The sequence below is a fragment of the Chionomys nivalis genome, chromosome X (assembly GCF_950005125.1).
Source record: "Chionomys nivalis chromosome X, mChiNiv1.1, whole genome shotgun sequence".
Classification (NCBI taxonomy): Eukaryota; Metazoa; Chordata; class Mammalia; order Rodentia; family Cricetidae; genus Chionomys; species Chionomys nivalis.
The window spans coordinates 121343653-121364942 of record NC_080112.1 but is presented as its reverse complement, the minus strand read 5'-3'; the positions used below and the strand labels follow the sequence as shown (position 1 = coordinate 121364942).

At 39.5% G+C, this 21290-nt stretch overlaps 1 protein-coding gene across 1 annotated transcript in view; it reads right to left on the bottom strand.

The window, feature by feature from the left end:
* Nucleotides 1–9955: 9955 nt before the first annotated feature.
* Slc25a14 (solute carrier family 25 member 14) overlaps nt 9956–21290 on the bottom strand; it is a 40900-nt gene continuing 29565 nt past the window's right edge. The window contains 4 exon segments of the mRNA XM_057759633.1: nt 9956–10398; nt 11929–12009; nt 16455–16590; nt 18887–19011. Of these exon segments, the coding sequence (XP_057615616.1) occupies nt 10357–10398; nt 11929–12009; nt 16455–16590; nt 18887–19011 (384 nt within the window). The 3' untranslated portion in view covers nt 9956–10356.

The window sequence follows — 21290 nt, the reverse complement described above, 5'->3', positions numbered from 1 at the left end:
GATGGTAAGAAAGAAAAGTTTCTAAAGTGTCTTTCCCATCCTCATTCTGGATCCCAGCTAAGAATTAATATATTACACCCCAAAATGAGAGAACTTGCCTCAGCAAATTGACCACCCAACCTCCCACATCCCACACCCTCAGAATGAGGCAAATGAGGCTGGATCCTGACTTTCATCCAAAGTCAGTTTCTGCACCTGCAAATCTCCACCCTTTCCTTTTCTTTGGAAATAGGCCTGTTTCCTAGACAGCTATACTTGCTTCCAGGATCGTACTGCTGAAAATATCAGATCCCGTTTTTATTATAGAAGAGCAAAGTTGTCCAATAGAAATGTAATGTAAAGCGCACACATTTTAATGTTCTAGTAAATCATGTTAAGAGGCAAAAGTAATGTAGAGTTTTTTAAGTCTCAGGCTTTGATTTCTAAATTATTATTTTAATTGTACATATCTATGTAGTACAATGTGATACTTCAAGTGGCCTGTTACTGATCAAATCACAGTAACATTTCCATCACCTTAAACATTAATATTGATGCTTTATTTAACCTAGTATATTCAAAACATTAATTCAACATTTAATCGATATGAAAACTACTTCGTTCATACCAAGCTTTAAAATCAGGTGTGTATTTTACTCTTACAGACCATCTCAGTTCAAACTAACCATATGTCAAATGCTCAAGAGCTGTAAATAGCTGTAAGACAGCACAGCACTGGGGAGACCAGGTGCTTTTCTCGGTAACTATTTATTTGGGTGATTTACTACAACAATGACTCCCATCAAACAGAGTTCCTGCCTTCCCTAATGTGTATCACATTATACATAGCAAGTTTACACTGAACACAGGAATCCAGATCATAGAACCCAATGCTTGCCCTTCCTCATGGAGCTCAAAACAATGTTTCTTTAGTAAATTCCCTCTCTAGTGATTATTTCTGCTATTAATTAACATCCTTTTCAACTCTCTAGTTGCCCCATCCCCTCTGTTGCCTCCTATGTCACTGGTGGCTACCTGCTTATGAAAATGCAGAACCACCAATTGAGACACTGTAAGGGAAGAAAGAGAAAAAGAGGTAGGTCCCAAGATAGGCACTGCCAAGCTCTGAAAACTGAACTCACCTTGCTCCTCAGAGCTACACGTTCTTGAATTTATTTTGAGATGTGCATCTTCCTAAGCAACTCAGTCATCCAAGGTGCACCAAATTTTCACAGGAAACCAGCCTATCCCTTTCTTCTGGGTAGTACAGAATATGATAGTGTTGAAGGCTGAAGCTGTAGCTGCCTAATAGGACACTTTCCTAGCAACAGACAAGCTCCTGGGTTCCATCCTCAATCCCTCCGCAAGCAAATGCCCATGCTTCCAGCGAGGACTGATGCTTGAGGTCCCTCTGGGCATCCCTGACAACAAAAGTCAAGGGCAGAATTGGGGTCCAGAAACTCAGGAACCACACTGTACTTTCCTCTAAGTCCTTCCTCACCCTTCTGGTCTCCACTATGCAATATTAGATATGGCTCTCAGAACACTAGGCTTAATAACCTACCCCCCCAAACTACTTAGTTGCTAACAAAAGGTGGCATGAAGAAAGGAAAACAGTTTGGGTTAACTTTTCTGGGATTTGGACTTTAAACACCCTGAAATGTTATTCCCCCTACTAGCTTTAAAATGATGGCTGGATGTGTCCAACGTGCAAAGGCTCATTCCAAGACACTATTGGAATTCTTCACTCGAATCTGAAATACCATGCAGAAGCCATCCTGCTCTCCACAAGATGGTTTTCAACTGGGTTTCTTAACTCTCCGTTAGTCTTCAGTTAGCTTTCAGTGTTCTTGCATCAGCCACTCCGGGATAAAAATCACTTCTTTGACATTCCATACACTTTACAATCCCTTCTCATGTCAGGCAGTCCCTGGCACTAAAGAGGCAGAGGCAGGTGGATCTATGTAAACTTGAGGTCAGCCTCATCTACTGGTTTATAACTCTAGTTCCAGGGCAGGCTCCAAGCTATAGAGAAACTGTCTTGAAAAAACAAAACCAAAACCAAAAACCCAAAAACAAACAAATAAAAGATCGCGTCTCACTATCCTCCATCTAAGAACCTGGTTGCTGCTGCTCTATACTAGTCCACATCAAGCCTGCTTTGGTAAGATTCTCTGTGGCTGCACTGTTTGCCACGATAGCTCAGAGAGGAACAGGGCTGCTCTCACCACAGCAACTTTTATACTTCTGCAACCAAAGAAATTTTTGCTTCTCCAGTAGATGTCAAAACCCAATAAGCCTCACAACCATCATGTAATGGTTGGTCTTCATTAGAACAAACTAGCTAAAATACAAATTAGAAGTCAGTTTTGGATAAAATTGAAAACTGGTTCAAAGTAATCTCCCCACCCCCATCCCTGTTGGTGTTCACAGCTTAATTCCCTGCCCTTACTGAAAAGGACAGAGCTTGGTAAGGTGATACAAGTTACATTTAATTAGCGTGATTTAATCATTTCATATCAAAGCATTACATTGCCCTCCCTGAATATACACTTATTTTTCAACAAGAAGTATGGAAATTAAAGGTATTTCAAAGCTGTAAGAGAAAAGCAGGATCTAAGGAGGAAGCTAGTTGGTAGGTGAGGTATAAGCTTCAGTGTAAGAAAGAAACTCTGCTATCTCTGTAAGGAACATGTATAGTTGAGAAATCACAGGCTTTGGAGTCCAACAAACAAGTGCACCCCTTTAACCCCAGCACATAGGAGGCAGGGCAGGGGTATCTCTGTAAGTTCAAGGCCAGCCTGGTCTACAGAGTGAGTTCCAGTACAGTCAGGGCTACATGGAGAAAACTTGTCTCAAAATAACAAAAAAGGGTGGTGGAGAGCTTAGACTCACTCTACTGAGTGAGTTCTATTTTTATTCATCTTTTGAAAAAAAATTTAATTTATTTTTATTATTTTGTGTGTATGAGTATTTTTCCTGCTTATACATCTGTGCACCACATGTGTATCTGGTGCCCAAGGTGGCAGTGAGCTTCCCTTCCATATGGGTGCTAGGAATACAACTTGGGTCCTTTAGCAAGAACAAGTGCTCTCAAGCACTGAGCCAAGCCTCCAGCCCCACTTCTTACAATTCTTAAAATAAATTAAGAATTATTTTAAATTAAATAAAATAATTAAATTGCTCTTCTGTTAAACTGGGGTGATCAGGGCAACCCTATCTATATAGTAAGGAAGAAGTCAGGCAATGCACGTCAAGATGTCTAGTAAACTACAAGAGATTTGCTTCTTCATCAAAGAAAATCAATGCAGAAAAGCAGGTCAATGGTGGTGCACACCTTTGATTCCAGCACGTGGGGGAAAGAGGCAGGTGGATCTCAGTGAGTTCAAGGCTAGCTTGGTCTACAGAGCGAGTTCCAGGACAACCAGGGCTACATATAGATATCTTGTATTGAAAAAGGAAGAAAGGGAGGGAGGGAAAGAGAGAAAAAAGAGAAAGGAAGGAAGGAATGAAGAAAAGAAAGACAGAAAAAGAAAGGAAGGAAGGAAAGGAGAGGAGAGTAGAAGAAAAGAAAGGAAAGGAAAGGAAAGAAAAGGAAAAAGCCATAAAGAATAAAAAACGTAAGTGACCCACTTAAGGGAGTCTATTACATTCAGATATTATGATCTACAAAGCAAGGGCAATTTGGCTCAGAACTGTGAAAACTTCACCTGATGAATAAGTCTTTTTTTTTTTAATGGCTTTTTTGAGACAGGGTTTCTCTGTTTAGCCCCAGCCGTCCTGGAACTAGCTCTTGTAGATCAGGCTGTCCTCAAACTCCGAGTGCTGGGATTAAATCTGCCTGCTTCTGCCTCCCAAGTGCTGGGATTAAAGATGTGTGTCACTACTGCCAAGATTTGTTTTGTTTTTTTGAGATAGAGATAAGATTTGGGGTACAGGAACTAGAGAGAATGTCCAGTGATTAAGATCACTTGCTTTTCTTGCAGAGGACCTAGTTTTATTTCCAAGCACCCCCATGGTAGCTAACAGATGCTCGTAACTCCAGTTCCAGGGGATCCAACACCCTCTTCTGGTCTCTGTGGTTCACAACTATACACTCAGGCTCACATACATACATATAAAAAAAATGTTTTTAAAATATGCAGGAGTTCGAGGCCAGCCTGGCCTACATAGCTAATTCCAGGACAACCAGGGCTATGTAGGATGTAACTCACAAATGTAACTCCAGTTCCAGAGAATCTGATACCCTCTTCTGGTCTCTGCAGACACTGAACACATGTGGCGCACATGCATACATTCTGGCAAACACTCGTATAAATAAAATGAAGTAAAAATAAATAAAACCTCAAAAAAAGATTCAAGGTGCAAAAAACAAGCTGTAAATCTAACACTTTATCAGCATACCTTATCAAACCAGACACTAGTAATATTAAACACTTGTACCTGTGATTAAGAACATTATGTTAAATAAGTTTCCAAAACCAGAGATACACAACACTATGTAAAAGTTTAATGGCTTATTTTGATGAAGGCTCCTTCACAGAGAAAAGGAAACAGTAAGATTTCATTTACACATTCAACAGTATCCCACAGACTTACAAAGAAGCAGATTCTATTCAGCAACTATCAAACATTCAGAAGATATAAGGACTCTGACACAATCAAGTAGAGCTATCAGTTATTGTTAAGTTTATTGTAAGTTTCCTGTAAGAATTGTGCCTTGAGCAAGTTTCATATTAAATCCTTGGGAAACTAAACTTATGCATTTCATACTTCTGTTTCAGCTTCAGGACTTCTCTCAAGAACACAAAACCACATACCTTTCTGTATAATGGGTCTTGGGTGTTTTACAATTGGTAAAGTCAAGTTGCCCTGACCTGCCAACACACTTCATGACCATTCAATTCATCTCTAGGAGTTGGCCAGCTAGGATTGCCCTTGGGATATCTTCGCCCTCGATGAAGTGCTAACTGACTCAAAGGAGAAAGTCAGGTGATTGACTTCATTCTCAGCAAGTTTGGTCACTGGCCAGACTGAACAGAAACCATTGAAATGAGTGAGAATGAGATCCCTCAAGGACAGGCACAGAATAAGAGAAAATAAGATGGCAACAGCTGGGCGAGAACAGCAGTGGACTCCAGGACAGACCACAACTCTTTGATCAGCATCACCCATGCAAAACCAAGTGATAACTGAGGCTGCTGAGAAGTCTGGCATCCACCTGCTTTTCCATGAATCCTCCTTTGCTATTTCGTCAATCTTACAAATAGCACCTACAAATCTGTGGCACCTACAAATGTTAACTGCCATGAATTAATCGTGTATCTGTCCACCTGTCTATCCCACAAACATTTCAGAGGTAGGTGCTATGAAACTGTATCCTTGCTGGGGTTTCTTTTAGAGGTGCACACTGATGTATGAGATATATTTATTAAACCTTTTGTATTATTAAAGCTACTTTTAGTCATTTTAGAAATATTTGAAAAATACATAAAATCATTCAGGTGCTTATAATTACACCCTCCAGAGATGGCCACTTCTATTCTCCATCTTTTTTTTTTCCAATTTATATTATATTGTGTGTATTTTCCTAGGTCACTGTGTCTTCTTCAAAAGTGTAACATAATGGTTGTATGTGTGTTTTCAACAAATGAATATGTAGTATTTTAGTCACTTCTTATAGTTGTGTTCAAATTTAGTATTTCTCTTTGTTATATCATTATAAATAACCTGTGCATAAATCTCTGATGTGCCTCTGTTCAATCACTTAAGGTTACAGCCTCCAAAGCAGCATTACTAAATCAACAAGTATTAAGCCTTGATAGGAATTTTTATTCAGGCCGTATGTGGTGGCACATGCTTTTAATCCCAGCACTCGGGAAGCAGAGGCAGACAGATCTCTCTGAGTTTGAGGCTAGCCTGGTCTACATACTGAATTTCAGGACATCCAGGGCTATATTGAGAAAACTTGTCTCAAAAATGACAACAAAGTAATGATACTAATTTTGATTTAGGGTTTTGCTGGCATTCTTTGGAGTGTTAGGTTTCCCTGGGATAGCTACTAAAAGACATCATAAATGAACCACACATGAACAGACAGCACTGACATAACTATCTCAAGGAAATGAAAGCACACACGTTGCTGAAAGCATAAGCCATCCCAGGAAAATTGGTTTAGATTAGGACTGGTTTGGTTTACCAGAATGAAATCTTTTGATACACCCTACTATCAAGATGCTTAACCCATCTCCTGAAACACAGAAAGCTGGACTACAGAACATGGTAATTTGAGAAAACCCTTCCCCATGACTCCATCAATACAGCACACAGTGTGATATCCAGAGAGCTGTCAATTTTGGTGCCATCACTCAAATTTTTCTGAGGCAATCTGTGTACAATATCACAAACTGCTAAGTGAGCCTGAGAGCCAAACATTTACACAGAGAACAGGGAGGTGAGTCTTGGCGCAGTAGAAGATGAGACGCTGGAGTCTTTAGGAAGACTGAATGAAAAGGAAAGATGCGTTCTGTCTGATGGGTCAGGCACGACAGGATAAAGTGCATGAGTGCTTAACATGCTACCCAGCCATATGGCCCCTGGATTTACAAGCTGTTAGGATCACAATCAGTCGCTGGGCTCAAGCAGCCCTCTCAGAAGGAAGCCTGGAAACAACCAATGCAACCGTTAAGGGTCTAAGATCTCTTTTTACAAACAAAGCACCCCCATTTCTTTAACCTCCACACCTTTATGGTGGGGCATGCAGGATTCATTTGCTCCTGGGGGCCAGAGGAAGTAAGATCACACAGGGTAGAAAGCCTGAGGAAAGCTTCACACATTTGTTCTGTTTTGATATATGCTGCCTGACAATCTCATGCTTTAATCCCATTTCCAATTCACCATAATAAATGCGCATCAGTTCCAGTTCTGTCTCAATTGTGTTGACATGAAGGCACTAAAAAGCTGATAAATACACCAAGATAGCACTGTCTTAGGTCCTGTCAATGGTTGTGCTGCTTTACAAAACTGGTAAATGTATTTTTGCCAATTTTTTTCACTGAGACAGTCAACATATGTGAAAACTCGTCACACAGAAGAGCAATTGAATGTCCTATCAGCTCAGCAGTAATTTGGAAAAAGGGTGAGAGCAAAAAACAGTAAATTACAGCAGAATGGCTATGAGCTTATTTCAAGTGTAAAAAACTGATTCAGAGTTAAGTGGCTCTTAGACTATTACACCTCAAAGTTCCAAGTAACTCTTTAAGATGACATGGTCCCTCATAATCTTATATATAGTAATATTAAACTGTTTTTTATTACTTACTAAATGCATGATAGGGACATAGATGCAATAAAAAGCATTTACAATGTGGGGCGGTGATGGTACATGCCTTTATTCCCAGCACTCAAGAGGCAGAGCCATGAGGATCTCTCTGTAGTCCAGCGTGGTCTACAGAGTGAGTTCCAGGACAGTCAGGGCTACACAGAGAAACCCTGTCTCTAAAAACCAAATATGTAATAGGTAGATAGATAGATAGATAGATAGATAGATAGATAGATAGATAGATATGAATATATTGGAAGAGAGGGCTAGAAGTCTATCCCCATTTCCAAATTAAAAATTTTAACACTTCATCTATACTAATAACTCCATGTTTTAAACATCTTTCTGAACCCTGCTGGGTTACTGGCTATGAACTGTGCTGGCTTTGACTGGAGGTAGAAGGGATAGAGTAACAATGAAGGTAATGGAAAAGAGAGGGCAACAAAGGAAAGTAGTAGGAAGTAGAAAATAATTGGGGAATAATATACAGACAGTCAAGGTCTTCAAGAAAACCATTAAAATGAAGTATTACAGTTAAGTGTCGAAGAGTTAACAACCACGAAAATGCTGTAAAGATTGGGGAATTCATGGAATCAGTACGTTTAGTGATCACCTGCTATAAACTTTACGTGGCTCCTAACAAGGTAAGTCAGTATACCTCTCCAATAGTCATAATAAACATGAGCTCATGAGCTAGATTTTGGTTAGCATTTGCTACTTTCAATGAGCAAAGTACTTCACTTTTCTGTGTGTCAATTTATAATCTGAAAAAAATAAGACCAGTACCTGCCTCGAAGGGTGATTTTAAGGATTTCATTTTATAAAGACAAGACATTACACTTACAACAGTATCTGGTACATAATAAATCATTGAAGTCTTTCTCATGTGTGTGCACACGCACGCACACACACACAAACACACACACACAAATCTACAGTACCTATTAGACTTGATCAGAGATGTGGAGTAGGCACTGGCACACACACACACACACACACACACACACACACACACACACAACTAGTATGCAGGCCAGGGGAAAGGCATGGGCTGAAGATGTCCATCTGGAAGTCATCAGTATATATATATATATATATATATATATATATATATATATATATATATGACAGTACTTAAAATCATTGCAGTATTGCCCTTCTATTGGCTCAGGTTTGAAGTAATCCTTATCTTAAATCATCTATCTGTTAATTCAATTTTTAAACAAACATATACTATAGTACCTTATGAACCTTTATTCAATTTTTAGGAATTGTATCTGATACTTTTGCTACAGATTAATTCACTTACTCATTTGACAAATATTTACAGGTCCCTTCATCTCTTTTCCCTGCTTCCTGGCTACTACAAAGCAGATAGCTTTCTTCTGTCATGGCTTCCTGCCACAATGGGCCTCATCACAGCACCAAAATCATGGTCAGTTCACCTAATTGAGCTGAGACTTCTCCAACCATGAACCAAAATTAACCTCTCCCCCTTTAGGTTTCTCTGGTATTCTGTCACAATGGCTTATGCTGTCTAATGTAGTACTAAACCAAAATGAGATATACGGCCATCACAAGATCTAGAACAGGGACAAAGAGATGGATCAGTGGTTAAGGGCACTTGTTGCTCTTGCAGATGACACAGGTTCAGATCCCAGCACCCACACGGCAGTAAACAATCATTGGAAATTCCAGTTCCAGGGATCCAACACCCTTTCTTGGCTTCCAAGGAGCACTGGTGATATACAGACATACAGTGCAGGCAAAAACACATGCACACAAAATAAAAATAAACCTCTAAAAGACGCAGAGGACAATTAAAGGACATCACTACAGGAAAGGAGCCCATGTGAAAGGCTACTGTATGATTTCAATTATGATACTCTGGAAAAGGCGTTACCATTGAGACGGTAAAAGTCGTGGTGGTTGCCAAGGGCTAGGAGGATTTTTAGGGCAATAAAACCATTCTTTATGATTCTCTAATGGCAGATATATGTTGTTAAACACTTGTCAAGATGTATAAGGCCTTATCCACATGGTAACATCCCCTCGTCCTTTGGCTCAGCTTAAATGTCAACTCCACTCTGAAGCTTTGGCAGAGCCTTTAAGTAAAGCTCTTTCTCCTCCATCCTCCTGCAGGTCTTTGATTGTCCCGCTCATAGTACTTAGAGCCAACTATTATTGTTTACTCTCAAGCCAGTATCTACTCTAACGTGAGCTTAAAAACCAGAGACAGGCTCATTCTTCATATCCCCAGCATTCCGGAAGTAAAGGACATATAACATTTGAATAAACACATGAGCAGATGATTATGAAGATCTTAACTCAGACCACAGGGCTGTTTTGTAAACCGTGGTTAGCATTTTATCTGCTGAACCTTTCAAACGATCCACTTGCTTACTTGTTTCACATTCTGGAAAGAACCACTGCCCTGATGTTTAGAAGCAGGTGGCATTCTGTGGACAAATTTGTGTTTTAAGAATTCCATCTCAGGCCAGAAGGTGGTGCCGCCGTCTTTAATCCCAGCACTTGGGAGGCAGAGGCAGCTCCCATAAATGTGTTGTAAGAGTCCAGTCTCAATTTCAATCACTTTCTCTGTTTCAGTTTCTAGAAAAGGCAACTTAGAGTTAGGAAAGAAGAGAGTAAATGAAGACAAAGTCAGAATGATTCAGCCAATAAATAGTTTAATGAGAACCAAGGTCTATAACATACATAGCAGGACCTGTGCTGGTAGCCTTCTGCTGTAACCTGTCTGGGAATAACCAACTGCATTTAACCCACGTTTGAAAAAAAGGCCCTTTTGAATGTCACCCATCAGTATCCATCTTCACAGAAGACACCAATCTGGGGTCACACTCTCAATGTGAATACTTCCTCTTAGGGAAGAGGTAACACAGATGCATAAACAACCTTAAGTCATCCTACTACTCTTCAATTAGAGGACCCTCGGGAGACCACTGGTTCTGGAAACACATACGTCTTTGTCAAAATACATTAGGAACACAAAGAACAGTAGAAAGGGTGGTAGTGCTGGGTTCATAGATTTTCAGTTCTTAGATCTGAAGCCTCTTGAGCTGCTCGTATGTAATAAAAAACTGAAAAGTGAGTCATGGAAGATTTCTGAGTTGATACTGAAAGTTAAACCCATTTTGAAAATCGTACATTGCATTTTCTTAAATTAATGTACTTAGACTAAAGGGGGTTTCCTTCAAAGACTTTTCTTTTTTTTAAAACTGGTTTTTAAAAAATATTTATTTATTATGTATACAATATTCTGTCTACATGTATGCCTGCAGGCCAGAAGAGGGCATCAGACCTCATTACAAATGGTTGTGAGCCACCATATGGTTGCTGGGAATTGAACTCAGGACCTTTGGAAGAGCAGGCAATGCTCTTAACCGCTGAGCCATCTCTCCAGCCCTTCAAAGACTTTTCTTAAGATGAAATGTGTTGGGTCGCACAGTGGTAGCACACACCCTTAATCCTAGCAATTGGAAGGCAGAGGCAGGCAGATCTCTGTGAGTTCAAGACCAGCCTGGTCTACAGAGTAAGTTCCAGGACAGATTGGATTGTTACACAGAGAAGCCCTGTCCTGAAAAATCAGGAAAAAAAGATAAAATGTGTTGATTGCCTACTATTTTCCATTAAGATCAATGGCACTGAGCAATGAAAATGGATTATAATATAGTTATAGTTTTCAAAAGCAAACAGAACAAACACAACACAATACAACACACAATTCCAAAGACAAAAAGAGATGTACTCTCTGTTCAGTCTACAGATTCCAGAAGGGTGGGGAATTACTTTTCAACCCTGCCAAGCAAACAAGTACACACAGTATCCAGCACACGGCTCTACCCATACAAGGCACTAAAGCACGGCTGAAGGAGAGAAAGACACCCACGATAATAGAGTCCTACTTGGCTGTGGTTTTGTTCACTCTATGAATGCTTTGTGTTCTGCTGGCATTTTCTAGCTATTTGGGTCTCACAGTTATGTTAAGAACTCTAGACCACAAAAGCATGGAGTTTCCAGTGAGCATCTTCTATCAGTGTCGCTAAATTTTGTTGTATTGGATTTATTTGCTTACTTATTTATGTATTTGCTGGGGAGGGCATGTGCCTGCCAGAGTGTGTGTATGAAGTTCACAGGACAACTGGCTGTGCTTGATATTTTGTTGCATTACATTTATTTGGTTATTTGTTTGTTTGTTTGTTTGTTTGCAGGGGAGGGTATGTACCTGCCACAGTGTGTGTGTATGTGTATGTGTGTTTAGAGTTCAGAGGACAACTTACAGGAGCAAATTCTCTCCTTTCACCGTAAGTGCCAGAGATTAAACTCAGGTTACCAGGTATGGAGGTGAGCACCTTTACACACTGAGCCATTTTAGAGATTCTGATTTAAAGAAGAACATCTGGCACATCTTTTCTGTCCCTGTAAGTACGTATTTGCCTCCAAGGGAAAGTTGTTTCTCTACTTGGTTCCATTCACACTGGTCTCCAATGGGATGCTTGAGTTTCTTACTTGTCTATAAAGGATTTAATAATCAAAATTATCTTCCCATAACCTAGAAATACCTGGGACTTTGAAGGACTGGCTTGCATTCTCAATTTCTAAAAGGATACAATGATGTTCCAGGGTCCAAGTCGAAGCCAGTTTGGCCAAAATCCTTTATAGAGGGCAAAAAACCCCTCATGTTTCCACATCTGAGGTAAAGACATAACCAAAAATAGTGAATTTCCTTTTTTTATTACATTTGACAACCATTTTCCATGCCCACTCCCAGAAACTTTGGCTACTATGAATGGTCTCTTTTCTGAAGATATACTTCATAGTCTAAATAATTTGAATCTAAATGCATCAAACCATTATTCAATATTTATTTCCTGAGCACCCAACATATACAACACATACTTCTTAACTCTGGGAATATAACCGTAAGTAAGAGCTGGGCATGGCAGCACATGCCTATAATCTTAGCACTCTGGAAGTAGAGAAAGTAAATCAGGAGTTCAATGCTATCCTTAGCTATACAGTGAATTTGAGATTAGCCTCGGTCTCTACATGAGACCCTGTCTCAAAACACCCTAATTAAATGTAGTGGGTCACAAATAAATAAAAACGATGAGAAATAGGAGCTGTTGGGTATTAGAAGGGAATTTTGAGGGAGCGGGACAGAAATAAGAGAGGATAATGCAGGATAATCGATTCAAGTACATTATATGACTGTGAAATGAAATTGTGAGAAATAGTAATTTCCCAGGCAGTATGTCTGCAGTAACTAGAAATAGCTACATAAAGTGACGGCACACCTAAAGGACCCTATCCTTGTCATCCATGTCCTTATGCAGCTCTCACGTCATATCAGGACTGTTGAACAGAGCAGAAATTAACACTGCTAGATTATAAAAAAAAAACATTTGATATATAATGAGGTGTCTATTGCCTCCTCTCTTGAATTATTCACTCTGACGGAGACCAGCTGTCATACCATGAAACGAGGCCTACATCATAGGGAGCTGAAGCATTTAACTAACATCAATGAGTCACCTTTGAAGGAGATATGCTAGCCCCACTCAAGCCTTGATGATGGCTGAAGTCTTGGTTGACGTACGGCCTCTTAAGAGGTCTCACTCTCGAATCATTCAACAAGGCTGCTTCTTAATTCCTGATCCCCCAAAACTGGAAAAGAATACTGTACTTTTAAGACACTGAGTTTTAGAGTAATTTGCTATACAGCTATACATAGCTTATACAGTCTGTGCCTCTACTGAATGTATACTCTATTGTGGTAAGCAAATACACACATCATTTCGATAGATAGATAGATAGATAGATAGATAGATAGATAGATAGATAGATAGATAGATAGACAGACAGATAGATAGATGATGAATAGATGGACAGATATTGGTAGATATTATTATATTGATACCTATTGTTTCCAGAAATGATAAAAGGGATGAAGAAAATCAAGGAAAGGAATAAGGACTTGAGAAAGTCACTTTCCTTCTCTGACTCTGTTTTCTACTTTTAAAGTTACTGTGACTCCACGGGTGCGTGTTTGGAGGACTATGTGTGAGAAACAACATGAATTGCTGTGTATTGTGGTGCCCCGACTTATATAGCAGGGGGTCTCTATATGCGCCAAATGGTCTCAAGAACTAGATGACTGACTTAAGGCCAAAAGCTGATGCCATATGCTGAATTCTGCCAAAAAGTAGTTTATATAATAGACAAATATCTATGAAGTAATGACAATATGTCGGGTGTTTTGTCCAATACTGAAAAATGTTGTTCTGCCTTTCAGTGGTAAAATGAATTTTAGCACTGTTTTGAGAAGTGAACACATTTTAATAAGATAATGATATGAGAAGCCAGATTTAAAAGTATCTCTTTTCTCATCCTGCAAATTAAGAACCTAGAAATAAGTGTCTTTATTAATCACTTGGGGATGGGAAAGACAAATAATAACAGTAATAATACTATTGATAGACAGTCATAAATAATATGCTTCTACCAATGGACCTCCAGCAAATACTGAAACACTCAACCCAAAATTCATGTTTTAATTTTGAAAATTATCCAAAATAAAGTTGAGATGCAAATAACCTAAAAACATGTAATTAAATGAACAAGAGACCTCAGAGATTATCCAATTATCATTATCTCAATTACCACACTAAAATCCTAATTGGTTTAAGATCTCCACCTACCAACTAAAATCAACCTTTAAGAATTATAAATCAGACTATATGACGATCCTACTTCAAAGTTCTCAGGTGGCTTTCATTCTAATTCTAAATGCTTTGTAGCGACCTCTAGGATCCTACATGATTTAAACTATGTCCCTGTCTGCAAATTCACTTCCTATGACTTTCTCTTCACTTACTGTACTCAGCCACACAATCCTTATTTTTAACTCTAATAAAGTCAAACTCATTTCAACTCAGACCTTTTATAATCTGTTCTTTATTTATGATATGGTTTTCTCAAAATTTGCGTATGGTCACCTCCTTCCCATCATCCAAATTATCAAAAATAAAAACCCCAGATTTTATAGGGGACATGGTTTTTTGAAGCTTAGCTTGATGTGTATGAGGAAGAGCCCATAGTATTTGGAGATATTAGGCTTAAATTGGTAGAATTCTGTGATTATAGGGAAGCATTCTTGGGATCATTAGCATACAGATAGGTATATAACCAGAGAAGGTTCACAACATCTGGTTACTAAATCCAAACCCGGGAAGTCATCTTCGACACACCCTCTTCCCCACACCTCTCCATATCATCTCAACAAAACTCTATTATTCCAATTATTCTCAATGATTAAATTCTTCTAACTAAATTATTCCTAATTCTGTTCCATCTTCTACATTCCCAGTCATACTGAGGCTCAGGACTTCATCATTTCTCACTCAGATCACTACATAAAACTTTTAATCAACATCCTTATCTCCAACTCAATGGCTCTTTAAGTCAACCAGGTTAGAACCTTGCTGGAAATATAAATTCTCAGGTCCCATTTCTGATATGCTGAATTAATTCAGGTAATTCCAAAACATGTTAAACAGAGAAGACCCAGTCACTGTCCCACCCTCATCCCCTTAAATTAGTGGTCTTCAACCTTGGATGAACCTGTGAAATACTAAAACTCTTAATAACCCAGGTTCTGAGTTGACTGATCTAAGAAAAACATGGGAGCTGTGAAATTAATGAGTGATTCCAATGTGTACCCAAGATTGAGACTCACTATCTTAGATACTATTTCCACAAAGACAGAGTGATGTATTGAAAATACAAATGGGACCTGTTTAAAGCTCTCAGTATTTCTAAGCATCTCAATATAATTCAATCAACCTATAGCCACTGATATCAGGAAAGTATCAAGCGTATTAGTTAAGAATGCTTCCTTAAGCCAAAACGTCTGAGTTTATTGCAGCACGCCTACTTGCTAACTGTAAAATTCTAAGGAAGGTGATCCTTCAGTGCCACAATATCTATCTCATGGGATAATGAGGAGAATTAAGTGACTGAATGCATGTAAATCTCATTAGAACAGCTCCTGTCAAAGAATAAAGCATTCAGCAAATATGAGTTATTTAAAATTCTCAAGTATGGGCCACAATTTCCTAACATAGAGTTCTAGGTTTTATCACTTATTATGCTATATTTATTATCTATTTGTAACTGTCAGCACTTTAGTAATACCTATAATTCCCTTTAGCTATTAAAATAGTACCTCATAAATAACAAATATCTGTTCAGTGAAACTGATAACAGCAGAAAAATCATATGGCCCCTTCACATTTTATTCCTGAATTAGTTTTTTTATGGTAATAATGTAACCAATACTTCTGTATACATTTATGATATCCAACCCCAACAGAAATACTCAAGGAAGAATGGGATCAACAGAACAACCTGGAACTTAAACCAAGTATTGGGTTTTGAAGCTTCTTAAGTACCAGGACTTCTACTACGGAGTCTCTCTCTTATTTGAGGTTGGAAAGCATGGGATATAGTAATCCTATTAAAATCTTTATTTGGTGTATAGGTGTTTTGTCTGCATGCATCTCATGCACCATGTGTATGCAGTGTCTATGAAGGCCAGAAGAGGTTGTTAGATCCCCTGGCATTATAGACAGTTGTGAGGCATCATGTAGGTGCTGGGACTTGAACACAAGGCCTTTGGAAGAGTAACCAGTACTCTTAAGTGCTGAGCTATCTCTCCAGCTTCCTAATTAAAAAAATAGAATTTCATACATCAGTACTCATTTACATCATTTCCATCCCTCTTGCTCCCCTTCCAACTTCCCCTTCCATGACCTGGGATACATTAAATATTGATAGTAATAATTCTCCACAATGCTATTATATGTATTATATGTATTATTATATGTATACATATATGTATTATAAGTATCCTATATTTTCAAGCATTCAAATTGGAATAACAATAAGAAGCACTATGCACTAACAAATTTTCTGGGAGTGGTTATTTGCCTTTGGATGATTCTCAGAGGCTACTAAAAAATACACCTAATGGTTGCTTGATGCTCAGAATATGTAGCAAGAAGAATAAAGAGGGAAAAAGTTCTCAAACATCAAAGAAAACAGAAACTGTAGCCCAAACCCACAGTGCACATACCTTTAAAATACCATCCAAAGTACCCTTGTAGAGGTCCACATGTCCCACTATTGCCCTCTGATTCATCATTCGCGTTCTCACCACGTCAACCGGGTTAGATGCCAGAGCCCCAGCCAAACCACAGGTAAAGCTAGAACTAAAAGTGAGAACTAATTTAAGAAGATTATCCACACTTCAATCACTTGTCCACGTAAACAGAATTTAGGCCAAATGCAAAAGCTCTAATCACTCAGATCCATTAGCTAAAACCTGATAGCCCTTCATTATACAGAGAAAGAAAATCCTTTCTAATGAAAGACTGTCCCTTCACATGGATTGCTCTTGGAAGGGGAAATAGATGGGATCTCCTGAGTAAACTATGGACAGGGAGGGGGTGCTAAAGGGAAGGGGATGGGGGATGCGAACATGAAGGGATGGGATTGTCAAGTTGGGGAAGGGTGGGGTGGAAGAGCAAGGAAAGAGGTATCTCAATAGAGGGCTCCATTATGGGGGAAACTGGATGCTATGATGCTATGGAAATTCCCAGGAGTCCACAAGGATGATCCCAGAGAAGACTCCTGGAGAGAGTGCCTAAACTGGCCTTCCCCTGTAATCAGATTGATGACTACCTTCATCCAGTAACTGATGGAGGCAGAGCAGAGTTCCACATCCAAGCACCAGACCAAGCACCAGTCCAGTCAAAGAGAGGGAGGAGGGATTATATGAGCAAGGGGATCAAGGTCATGATGGGAAAACATAGAGAGACAGCTGACCTAAACTTGCAGGAGCTCAGACTCTAGACTGAAGGGTACCGAACCAGGCCCTCTGTAGGTGGGTGACAGTTTTGCAGCCTGGTCTGTTTGTGGGACCCCGACAGTATGACCAGGACCTACTCTTTTTGGAGCCCATTGCAAACAGTAGGATGCCTTGCTCAGCCTTGATGCGGCCGGGGAGGCGGGAGGTTAGGACAGGAGACACTTGGTCCTGCCTCAATTGAATGTGTCAGGCTTTGATGACTCCCCCGAGGAGTGGATGGGGGTGGGCTTGGGAGAGAGGGAGGAGGGGGGAAGGGGGAATTGTGGCTGGTATGTAAAATAAATAAAATGAAATAAAAAGAAAGGTTGTCCCTTTCATTTTCATTCTAAAACTCAGCCTCTTTTATAGAAGAGATAATCCACAGACCTAACAACATCCCTAAGCAGGAATTGTCCTGTACTATTGATAAGTTCCAAAAAATTTTATGACAACAGCATCATGTGCCAAACTCATTTAAATAACAGAATATCATAGCGCTTACACGACAAAGGAAATGCAAGATGAGAGCAGAAATAAACTTCAACCAAAAATAATGTGCTTATAGGAAGTACAGGGTGATGGAACTGGGGTTGCAGCTCAGTTCACAGTGTTTGCCTAGAAAGCATGAAGCCCTGGCTTCCATTCCTAACACCGCAGAAACAGGTTGTGCTAGTGCACATTGCACATCTGTAATCCTAGCACCCTGGAAGTAAAAACAGGACAGTCAGAAATTCAAAGTCATCCTTGTCTACACAGTGAATCTGAGGCCAGTCTGAGATATATGAGACCTTTCCTCTAAAGTTGTAAATAAAGTACAAGCTGTCCAAGAATATCATACAAGACAGGTGGTGGTGGCAGCACACACCTTTAATCCAAGCACTTGAGAGGCAGAGGTAGGAGGAACTCTGTGAGTTCAAGGCATGGTCTACAAATCAAGTTCCAGGACAGCCAAGACTGTACAGAGAAACCCTGTCTCAAAAAACAAAAACAAACAAAAAAGAGTATCATACAAACATGTAATAGGTCTATATACTATACACAGCTCCCAAGTGGCCAGGTATCCACAGCAGCTGAAGGTAAGTGTGGGTAATGGGTGGGGGAAATATAATCAGAGTACTTCACAGGCATGTTATGCTATTACATAATACAAATGTAAGAAAATGTCATACTGCAACCAAGCGGTGATGGCACATGCCTTTAATCCCAGCACACAGGAGGCAGAGGCAGGCGAATCTCTGTGAGTTCAAGTTCAGCCTGGTCTACAGAGCTAGTTCCAGGACAGGCTCCAAAACCACAGAGAAACTCTATCTCGAAAAAAAAAAGAAAGAAAGAAAAGAAAGAAAGAAAGAAAGAAAGAGAGAGAGAAAGAAAATGTCATACTGAAACACATAATCTTCTAAAATAAATATATACTAATTAAATAATGAGAAATGTAAATAATAGGAAATGTCACAATAAAACCCACTATTTTATATAATTAATACATAGCAATAAATTTAAAAGTATCAAATATTCAGAAGGCTTGAAGTATTGGCAACAGGAGACAAGTATTAAGGCCATGCATATAAGTTATAAATCTACCCGAGGACATCAGTAAAAGAAGCTTTTTATGTTCAAGTTGCTGAACCCGGAGAATGAATTAAACATTGCTCACTTACACAAAATGTGTTAAAATGGTGTCTCCCAGCATTCCTGACAGTATCAGGTGCTTCTTGGTAATATCATAAACTGGCAACTCTACTCCCACCACGATGGCAGCACGCTGAGCAGTTGGGACCACGCCCTACAAAACCAAGGTGATATCAGACACCCGAGAGATACTAAGAGTGACATATATCGTAAAGTGAACAAAAATGAGTCGATGATGGAAATTGCCAGAAAAATAAACTCTGAAATGTATAGTTCATTCTTTCAAATCAGTGACTAACACTGGGTTGTTTATAATTCCCAGTCCACATGCTGTACTACAAATAAAAACATTCATAACTTCTAATGCACAAGAGACAAAAAAATAGATAAAATATGTTAAGTTAAACTTCACCATAATTAAAAACTTGCAATTTAAAAGATACCATGAAGTGAGTGAGGAAATAACCCACATAATGGAGAAATACTTGAAAATCATAAAGAATTCAGTCATTAGAAAAATGTACATCAAAACCACAATGATAGGCAGTGGTGGTGTGTGCCTTTAATCCCACACGTGGGAGGCAGAGGCGGGTAGATCTCTAAATTTGAGGCCAGCCTGGTCTACAGAGTGAGTTCTGGGATAGCCAGGGCTACAAAGAGAAACCCTGTAGGAAAAAAAACACTCACAGTGACATGCCATTTCACACCTCCTGGGATGACTGTAGTCTTTTTTTTTCTTTTTTTCATAAAATAGGAAGTCTTGGTAAAGGTGTGATGAAACTGGAGCCCTTACCACTGCTAATAAGTGGATAAAATGGAGCGCCAGCATGGCAAACAATTTGTCATCTCCTCAAAGCATGCAAAAATGTACATAGCAATGTTCATAGCAATAGCTAGCATATTATTGAAAAACACAAAATAATTCAAATGTTCATTAACTAATGAGTAGATAAATGAAAAATATAACATATGTCCAAAATGGAATTGCTATTTGGCCATAAAAAGAAGTGATATTCTGGGACGCAGGGCTTAGCTCAGTGACAGAGTATTTGCTTAGAAAGAGAGGAGAGAGGGAAGGAGAGTGTGCATATCTACTCCCTGAAGACTGGCATAATACAATTCCACTTGGATGAAATATGTGAAGTAAGCAAGTCTATATGGATGAAAAGAAGAGCAGTGGCTCTATAGAGTTCTGAGGATTGGCATTGATGGGAATGACTATTAAATGGTAGGGAGTTTCTTTTTGGTAGTGAAATTTTCTCAACTTAGACAATAGTGATGGTGGCATAAATCTATGAAACCACCTGATAGAACTGTATATTTTAAAAATAAAATTTTTTAGAATATGTGAATTTCCCTAAGAAAGCAGTTAGGAGAAAATACAATCATAAAGGAAAAGGCACTGAAGAGGGCAGAGTTCAGTAGTAAGGCGGCAAGTCAGGCATTTCCTTCCACAGGCCTCCCAAAATAAGGAATAGGGGCAACAATGGGGAGCCTGTTTGATGAAGACAGGAAGAGAACATGAGGAATCAAGAAAGAGGTGAAAAGACAGGCAGAAAAGACACAGAAATACAGAGAGGTGAGGCAAAGAGACCAAAGGAACAGTTCGCAGCTCTAGCCTCATCAAGAGGGTGGGAAATTGACAAGCAGCAACCACGCATAAGCAGTAGAGTCCAGGCAGCCCAAGGAGCAGCTAAGTGGCAGTCCTGTGAGCCTTAAATCAAACATGGAGATTTGCGGTGACGCTGAGTGTTCCTGGATGGTAGGCTAACATGGGAGAAGCAGTCTACTGCATCACTCCCCAAATGCTGGGGTGTAATAATCTGGTACCATCTTGAGAGGGGGCTCGCTGTTTGAGCTATTCTACAGAACTGAAAAACACCTAGAGATACCCTGTCATGATGTCTGAATGGAAGATGCCCATCAGAAGAAGTCACATAGAGAGAGTGAATTAGACACAGACATACTGAATTTTAAGTGGAAGGAAGTGTGAGGCATGAGATGAGGACGGAATCTGCTCCCATCCTCCACAGTGAGCAGTGAGTCCTGTCACCCATGGATTACATCAGAGGCTGAAAACTCTAAGCTCTTACAGAGGACCTGAGTTCAGTTCCTAGCACCTACATCAGGTAGATGACAACTGCCTGTCTTCCAATTCCAGAGGGATCCCCTACCTCTACTTTGATGAGGTGAGTCCCCTCTGTGTGCTGTGATTGCCACTGATGAATAAAGAGGCTGCCTTGGCCTGTTGATAGGGCAGAACTTAGGCAGGCATGGAAGACAGAACTGAATGCTGGGAGAGAGAAGGGCAGAGTCAGGGAGACGTCATGGATCTGCCACTGGAGATAGAAGAGCTTTGCCAGTAAGCCACTACCACACGGCAATACACAGATTAATAGAAATGGGTTAAATTAAGATGTAAGAGTTAGCCAA